This window comes from Peromyscus maniculatus, chromosome 11 (genome assembly GCF_049852395.1).
Source record: "Peromyscus maniculatus bairdii isolate BWxNUB_F1_BW_parent chromosome 11, HU_Pman_BW_mat_3.1, whole genome shotgun sequence".
Taxonomy (NCBI): Eukaryota; Metazoa; Chordata; class Mammalia; order Rodentia; family Cricetidae; genus Peromyscus; species Peromyscus maniculatus.
This window is the reverse complement of record NC_134862.1, coordinates 73,093,999-73,102,207: the sequence shown is the minus strand read 5'-3', so window position 1 is coordinate 73,102,207 and position 8,209 is coordinate 73,093,999. Positions and strand designations below refer to the sequence as shown.

At 41.3% G+C, this 8,209-nt stretch overlaps 1 protein-coding gene across 2 annotated transcripts; it reads right to left on the bottom strand.

Annotated features, from left to right (window-relative positions):
• Nucleotides 1-224: 224 nt before the first annotated feature.
• Sele (selectin E) lies at nt 225-7,953 on the bottom strand. 2 transcript variants are annotated; one of them, XM_042257897.2, is made up of 13 exons: nt 7,802-7,953; nt 7,389-7,472; nt 6,494-6,877; nt 5,837-5,944; nt 5,226-5,414; nt 4,314-4,499; nt 3,728-3,916; nt 3,204-3,392; nt 2,935-3,111; nt 2,210-2,320; nt 1,466-1,487; nt 1,287-1,359; nt 225-360 (listed from the first exon to the last, which is right to left on the bottom strand). In XM_042257897.2, the coding sequence occupies exons 2-12, from the start codon at nt 7,444-7,446 to the stop codon at nt 1,302-1,304; spliced, it is 1,671 nt and encodes a 556-aa protein (XP_042113831.2). In that variant the 5' UTR covers nt 7,447-7,472; nt 7,802-7,953; the 3' UTR covers nt 225-360; nt 1,287-1,301. The 2 variants fall into 2 exon arrangements, with proteins under 2 accessions (XP_042113831.2, XP_076403994.1); XM_076547879.1 differs by having other exon boundaries at nt 1,287-1,356; nt 7,802-7,912.
• Nucleotides 7,954-8,209: the final 256 nt, after the last annotated feature.

Genomic DNA, 8,209 nt, shown 5'->3' with positions numbered 1-8,209 from the left:
AAAGAAAGAAAGAAAGAAAGAAAAATTGGGGAATAAGAGAAAAAACAAAGCTACAAAATGCTGTTTCAATTCCCAAATTCCAGTGACTAAGGTAGAATTCTGCTGTTCCAGGGCTTGGTCCATTCACTCTCTTTTGAAGAGAATACCCTCAAACTTCTGTGGCCAGCATGTTCTTGTTACTGTGGCTGGGAAAGAGGAAACTGAGTCTCTCTGGTGGAGGGCTGGCCTTGTCACTGAATTTTGATCCACGGAGTCAGGATCCCAGTTATTAAGCAGGCAAGAGAGACCAGAATCCCACAGTCAGCTCATTTTCTGCCGACTTCGGCATATTGTTCTATTTCTCAGGACACATCTGTGTTCCTGCAAATACAAGCAAGTGTGAAAACCTTCCAAATATCCTGCATGCTGGATAGCAGCAACAAACTACATCTTTTAAGCAGGCTGCTTCTTGGGAGTGATCCAGATAGGAACTCCTGATGTCATTCAGTTCAACAATGAAACTAGTCTATGGCATTGTAATGGTAGATATCAGTCATTTATAACTATGTTAAGAGTTTATAACTCTGCTTAAGCTATGGAGTATATAACTTAAAGAATGTATCCTTGTGAACCTTGGGCTTTAATTAACAGCAATTCAACTGTATTAGTCATCGTTAAGAGCTATGCTAAAGAAAGATGTTAATAATAAAGAAAATAAGGAAGAAGGCTGGAGAGGCAAATTGAAACATCTACTTTCTGTTCATTTTTTTCTCTAAGTACCAAATTACACCAAAAATTCCGTTCATTAAGAAAAATGCATTTGGAAGGTCTTAACCTTCCAGATATATTCCCAGTAGCAATGCAGATATTGAGGACCACAGATTCCAGAATCACAAAAGTGCTGGAGTTTGAATTCCAGCTACCCTGCACAGTAGTTTTGGAAACTCAGGCAAGATCCCATAAAGAAATCCCATGAAGAAATTTGTGCCTCATTTTCTTCATCTCAGAGGACTAGGGGGATAGTGCCAGTCACTCAGGGTCCCTAGCTTAGCTCCATGCTTAGGTATCTAATTGCTGAATGCTAATAGCATTCACCACAACCACCATGATCATCCACAAGTAAAATGACCCAAGAAAGACAGAACTCTGAGCCTTCCCCTCCTTCCACAAAGAAACAAAACAACTTTCTATGAATTGTCATAAAGATGGGGATTTCCTTTAGCCAATGGCAAGTTTGAGGGTGTCAGGGAGAAACATCATTAAGAAAGGGGATTTTCCCTCCTTAACATGACCTGCCCAAGTCATACCTGATTGTTTTGAACTTAGATGACTTGAGAAGGGACTTGATAGTTGCCACATGACTGAAGGCTTTGGCAGCTGCTGTGGAAACGTGAGAAAAGTATGTCAAGCACTGCTTTCCCACATGCACAGAAAAAAAAATGTGTGAAGTATTAAGTGGCATGCTTTGTACAAGAATCCAACTTACCTAGCAGGAACAAATTTCCTTGCTGAAAGAGAAAGAAAATTATTAATTTGGACTAATGACTTTTAAGCAAATTAGACTGATTTACTTGATTCATCTGGGTTTATACTCTCAGTACTACAGGGCTCTGTAATAAACAAACATTTGGTGGCAATTAAGGTAAAATGGAGAGGATAAAACATCCAAAGAACACAGCAGCTTCCTGACACCAGGATATAGTTGCATGCTCATCTTGTCTGATTTTCTTCTAAGTTCTCATGGGAAGTACAAAATCCACACTTTTACATGAAATTTCCTAATGTCTAAATTTCAAATTTTAATTAAAAACATTTAAATAGTCTGTAGACCAAAGGGACCATGGGTGTATTTCCTATTCCTGAAGATATGCACATTGATAAACTATTCCAAGCAATTTTCTCTGTGACTTGAAATCATTTCACCTCCGTAATTCTCATTGAGCAACTCCAAGAGCACTGTGCAATTTGAAGTGAGTAGCGCCCCCTAGAGTTAAGCAGTGTTAGCACAGCCAACATAGGTTTCCTAAAACTTTCAACATTGAGTTGAGTAAGAAATCCTTATCATGAAACTTTTGCTTGACTACACTGGCATTTGCTGGGGCTATTTAATAAGTAGGTTCTACTTTCTAGATTCTAGTGAAAAATTTCAAGAGACCATAGCTCATCAGTGAGAAATACACACACACACACACTTTTCAAAATCATTTCTCCAGAGGATGCCTGAATTTACCTTTCTTCCGGAAGTATCTCAGCAACAAGTAGAGAAATGAGGACGATGCCAGGAGTGAGGTTCCTGCCGTAGAAAGTGCCACTACCAAGGGACGGGTGGAGTCGGTGGGGGCTGAGGAAACAAGTCAGAGGAAACAGCATAAGTAACAGTTGGCTTTGGAGGCTTTCTGCCCTGTGTTGGCCTTTTCTCTGCACATTCATTTCTGTCAGCAGAAGAACCATGCAGTCAAACGCATGAAGCAGAGACTTGGCATTGAAGATTTAAACAGTTCCTCCCAAAGCACCGTCGAGGCTGTGTCCCATGTTCCCAGGCAGAACACAGCCTTGTCAAGCTCTTTGACATCATCAGACCACTCCCCGGTTAACACTAAACTAGCCTTGCCTTCTCTCATGCTTATTTCCTCCTTTCTTCTCTAGATCTCCCCTTTCCAATGTTCAGAATCCCACTATGAGGGAAGAGGAAGAGGTCTAAAGGGAGGGCCATGAAAATAAATCATGATAACAGAGGGGGTCAATGGAGGGTACTGGAGAGGGAATTGGGGAGGCAGATAAGAACAAAACATTCTGCCTGTTCTACTGACATGCATCATTTTCTGTTTTCTTTCTATCCATCCCTTATAACCTCCCATTCTGATTTTGACGTAATGGACAGTTAGCTTCTTTAGCAATATAACACCCCTTTGGCAACCTACTCCCCTAGGCAACCACCATCAATCAATCCATCACCTTCACAGGTAGGCAGCATCCCAGACCAGTGCCCTGTGGCACCACATGTCAGAACTGCAGATCCATTGAGTGTCCATCCATCAGGACATGTAAATTCACATACAGTGCCGAAAATAGGTGCCCCACTGCAGCTCATGTTCATCTTTCCTGGAACTTCAAGACTTGAACATTGTACCACTGCAATGACACATCCATGGTAGAAATTAGGAAAACCTAACCACAAAGCTGCTAAGTTGATGTTTGTCCTGAGAGTCTGAACTCAATGGTACCTTGGCAGGAGGGCACCTCCTGGGTCCACTGTCCCTGGGATGTGCACTCAAGTTGAGCTGATCTATGTAATTTAAAGCCCTTGTGGCACTGAAAGGCACATGAGGACTTGTAGGTAAATTCTCCAGTAGTAGCATGAGCACACTCCATGACACCATTCTGGGGCTGAGGGATAGCATCACACTTCACAGCTGGAAGAGAGGAGCCATTCAGAGGTGTAAGCATTGGGCTATAGCAGGTGTCTTGGGGTAACCAAGCCACAAAGATGTTCAGTAGCTTCTATCTCACTATGAAATTCAAAGTATGTCACAGGGGGTAGCAAGATGTCTCAGGAGGTAAAGGCATTTGCTGCCAGTCCTAACAACCTCAATTTCATTTCTGGGACCCATATGAGAAGGAGAAAATTGACTCCAGCAAGCTGTCCTCTGATCTCCACACATGGACTTTGGAGTACACACACACACACACACACACACACACACACACACACACACACACACACACACAATTTCTAAAGAGAATGTACCTGAACATGTAGGCTTTTTGCTGTCCCACTCCCCTCTTGGGCCACACTGAAGCCTTTTTGATCCCTTCAATTCAAATCCTTGTACACAGGAGAACTCATAACTGGATCCACTTTGGAAAGGTCCAGAAGTACTGGGAAGATATTTCATGTAGCCCCATTGTGGCCTGGATAAGGCTTCACACTGGAAAGCTGAGAAATCAGAGAAAGGGTGAGATAATATCACGGTGATGCTGGAGGACATTTGTCATCTGATGCAAGTTCAACTGGCACAAAGCTATGCTCAAAGAACTCAAGAGAATTCTTCATTACTAATTCCTGGGAAGGCTGCTGTGTTCCCTATGTGATCCAATATCTCCATGATAATGACACAATACGGGGCAACTTTAGCAAGAATATGGCACCTCCACACTGGTCTAATGTGCAGAGGGAGGGGAAAGGGAACAATTTTACATCACCAAAGAACAAGGAAGGAAGCTTCCACGTGGTGTCAGAAAGACACCCATTCAAGTCAGTAAGCCTGGCTTGCCCATTTCAAGCCTTAGTTGAGGAAGAGAATGAGATGAATCTCAACACGGAAGAACTCTACCTTTGCACGATGGCTTCTCATTGTCCCAGATGCCAGATGAGGTACACTGTAGACTCTGAACGCCAACTCTCTGATACCCTTCATTACAGTCAAATGTACAGGTCGTGTTCCATGGGAAGCTCCCAGTATTTGAGGTACATTCCCTGACTCCATTGGCAGGGTGTGTCAAAGCTTCACATTCAACCACTGAGGAGATGAAGGAGAAGAGAGAGTTTTACACAAAGAAATTTCCATAGATGTTTTCACTTTCTATTGAATTAGGGTTTATAAAAGAAGGTGAAACCCATCTTCAAAGGGTGTAACCCAAACTCCTGTGCCAATTCTTGATAACATATAGACCCATAACAAATGTGTTAGTCTTTATTCATACTTTGAGTTTCTCTTACTGATTTTTGCTTTGACTATGCTGGATGATCTCTGATCTATTTTATTATACACATAAACAGCAACAACAACAAAAATAACAGCCTCTAGCTCAAGATTCTTGACTTGGTGTAAAACAATATTAACATACAAAGGACCTGAGCCATGAATCTCCTTGATGGCACCAGAGAACTGTGCTAAGAGATATTGAAGCTCCCTGATTATAATAGTGCTAAAGTTGGTCCCAATTCATGGGAAAACTGAATAGGAAAGCCCATGAGAAAGTCATGAGGCTGTTTAGATGTGTTTCCACTGTCTCCATGACATCTTCCTTTACATGTCATCAGACCCTCAGAAATACCCATTAAAAAAATAAAAAACAAATCCTATGTTTAACCAAACAGGTACCAGATCACCCATACAGCTCACAGAGAGAACACATTTTACTAAATGAAACAACAGAAGAACTTAATTGGAAAAATTTATAAGTTGGGTAAAAACTAAGGCAATGGGCAGGAGTGAGAAGGTTTAGTGCATTTTGAGAGTTACCATGGCAGGCTGGAGTAGGCACACTCCATTCTCCTGAGGACATACACTGCATGGTGGTCTCTGTGCTGCTGGGCAGGTAGCCCCTGTGACAGCTGAAAGAGCAGGAGGAATTATAGCTGAAGAGGCCAAAAGGATGGGTGCAATTCAGGCTTCCATGGTCAGGGTGTTTCTGTTCTTTGCAGGTCACAACTGAAAAAAAAAAAAGAACCTAGTCACACTTCTGCTCATCTCTCACCTTGCATAGGAGAGAAATGAGCAGTGGACACCATAATTATTGGCCATTGAACATTTCCTATGGTCCAGGCTCTATGGAACCATTATAAAGCTGTTTTTATTATCTTCATACAGTTAGTTGTCACATGAAGTTGTTTAGTTTAATACAACTGAAATATTCAGTCATCCTGTAAGACTACTTTGTCAAGGTGCCATAAGTAACAAGCAGTAAGACTGGAGTTTGACCCTGGAGGGTCTGACTTGATAACCCCAGCTACTACAGTGTTCGTACTCTATGCATTCAAGTAGAGGAAATATGTGGCCCAACTGACAAGCCATCTGGACCACGAGAGGATGCTACTGTCTTTGGAGAAGGAACAGGTGAGGAAAAGACTTACCTTGCTCACAGTTGGGTCCAAGGAAGCCAGCGTGACACTTGCAAGTATAACTATTGATGGTCTCCACACATTCACCATGCCCACTGCAGGATGTAGGGGTACAGGAAGCTACAAAAAGCACAATCCAGATGAAGACAATCAATTACTATGGTGCTGACCATGAATTTTTTAAATTTGTTTTTAGTCTATAATCTGTACGATCCAGATATCACTAATGGCATTAATGCTCAAGATTTTTACTGACACATCCGACCCAAGTTCCAGGCTGTTGTATAACTTAGTGATAATAAATGGACATCAGCAGAGTAGCTGTTCTTGGCACCAAGCAAAAAAAAAAAAACATTAATTCATAACATCTCTGAAGATAGTTTCATGCCACAAACAACTAAAACATGCATTGTATCTGAGTATTTTTACTCTGTATATTGATAAAACTATATACAACTATCTATGCATATATATATATACCCATACATTCTTGCCATTACTCATACCAATCAGTAAAAAATAAAAGATGTCATTACTGTTGGAATGCTTTACAATCATTTCTTTAAAAACAGAAAATGTGCAAAGCAGAGACCAGTCATATTGAGTACTCTAAATATGCCAGGCTGCCTCCACACAAAACCAACCTTCTGCCATCCAGAAACTTCATACCTGTGTAGCACAGAGCCAGCTTCTTTTTGTCACATCTCTCATCATTCCACATGCCTGGGTCGTTGGGTCTCTTGATGTAGATTTCTACACAGTCCTCATTTCTTTGTTTGTTGTTTGGTTCACCGGGTGCCCAGTTCTTAGCCTCCTCGGTCAGAGGCTTGTGGGTCCCCACCCAGATCCATACGTTATTGACTTTTCTGATTCCAATCCAGTAATAACTTGGTGAATATCTCAGATTGGAGTTTAGATAACTGATCTCTTCTTTGTTCTGAATCGCCACCAGATGTGTGTACTTCTGTTGACAGTACGCACTGGCTTCATCGTACGTCATGAGTTCGATGGAGGTGTTGTAATACCAAGCTACGCTCTCTCCAATGAGAAGCACTGGGTTGGGTTAAGAAAGGAATGGCAAAGTTTAGTCTTGCTTTATGTTGTCTTATTTTTGGCTTATAGGGGGCTTTGTGATAGCCCAAACTATTGCTTTAAAAGTAAAAAGAGAAACATCTGGAGGGTCTAGCATTTCTGTGTAGCACTGTGTGACTGGCCATCCACTGGTGCTTTATTACAATCACAACATAATACTCCAACTTCATGGTACACTGGAAGTCAGAGAAAACAAAGCTTCATTGGATGCTGTGTGATACCTGTTTGAGCCCCATTTCAGGAACCAAATGAATGAATCTTTACAATGCCTAAATAGGTCACTTAGGATCCATCCTTCCCATGTAAGGAAACTAACTATTCCTACCAGAGGGCAGAACCCTACAGGGAGAGGTCAGCAGTCCTGCTAACCACTTTACAGAGCACAGAGCAGTCCCACACAACACAATATCCTATTCTTAAGACTCAATAGGGTGAAGATGAGAGACCCTGGTCTGCAATGACTCCAGCTTACCAAAAGTGAGAGTGGAGAGAAACCATGAGGCATTCATGACTCCAGCAGCGCCTCTCATCCAGAAATTGGACAGGAGATACTTTTCTGAGGAGAGAAAGTACAGAATTAGTTACAAAAAAATTCTAAACGTGGGCTACTCACACCCTTCTATCATCGCATTTAAGGTAACACCATGAGGTGTTAGGTAAGGATTCCTGTACTTCACTACTTATTTCAAAGACATTTACTGTAGTGAAGAGATACAAACTTTAAGATTTTCATCATTTTAAACAAAGAGAAAAGGCAGGTTTTAAATACAAATGCTATAACAGCTTAGACAGATCTTTTTATCAGAAGGCTTTTTGCATGTGTGCACACACATATAAACCTATGTTTTGGGCCCAAGGCTCCTCTGGCTTGGAATATGCACTTACTGTTCTGTGGAATGATTGCCGGGGTATTGGATTTCTCAGGTGTATTACTTCTGCTTCCCTCTCTCTGTTCTTCTAGCAGGTTTGATGTGTAGTCAGTCAAGGACCACTGTGTATTGCTTCTGCTGGAGTCTCTTTATAGGGGCGCTGGCTTCCTGTGAGTCATAGGACATTATTATCAAAATCTGGTAAAGAGGAAATCCTCAACTGCATCCAAAAAGTTTTCTGGGAATACCCACCACAACAAAAAAACTTTCATAATGATGTCAGAAACTGTTCCTCTAAGCTAATTCCTTTTCTAGGCTCTTATAATTTGTATGCATTTTATTAAATATGATGCAAATGTGATTTTAATTCCTGTGTCAAAAAGTCTGATTACTTTTATCACTTACATGTAGAAATTAGTTTCAT

Bases quoted from the DNA above. Each gene is read 5' to 3' on its own strand.
- Sele (XM_042257897.2), bottom strand. From the start codon at position 7,446: ATGAGAGGCGCTGCTGGAGTCATGAATGCCTCATGGTTTCTCTCCACT. The intron at 3,112-3,203 runs GTACCATTGAGT...GTGTCATTGCAG, and splicing joins GGAGGTGCCCTCCTGCCAAG to TGGTACAATGTTCAAGTCTT. The intron at 1,360-1,465 runs GTAAGTTGGATT...ACGTTTCCACAG, and splicing joins AGGAAATTTGTTCCTGCTAG to CAGCTGCCAAAGCCTTCAGT.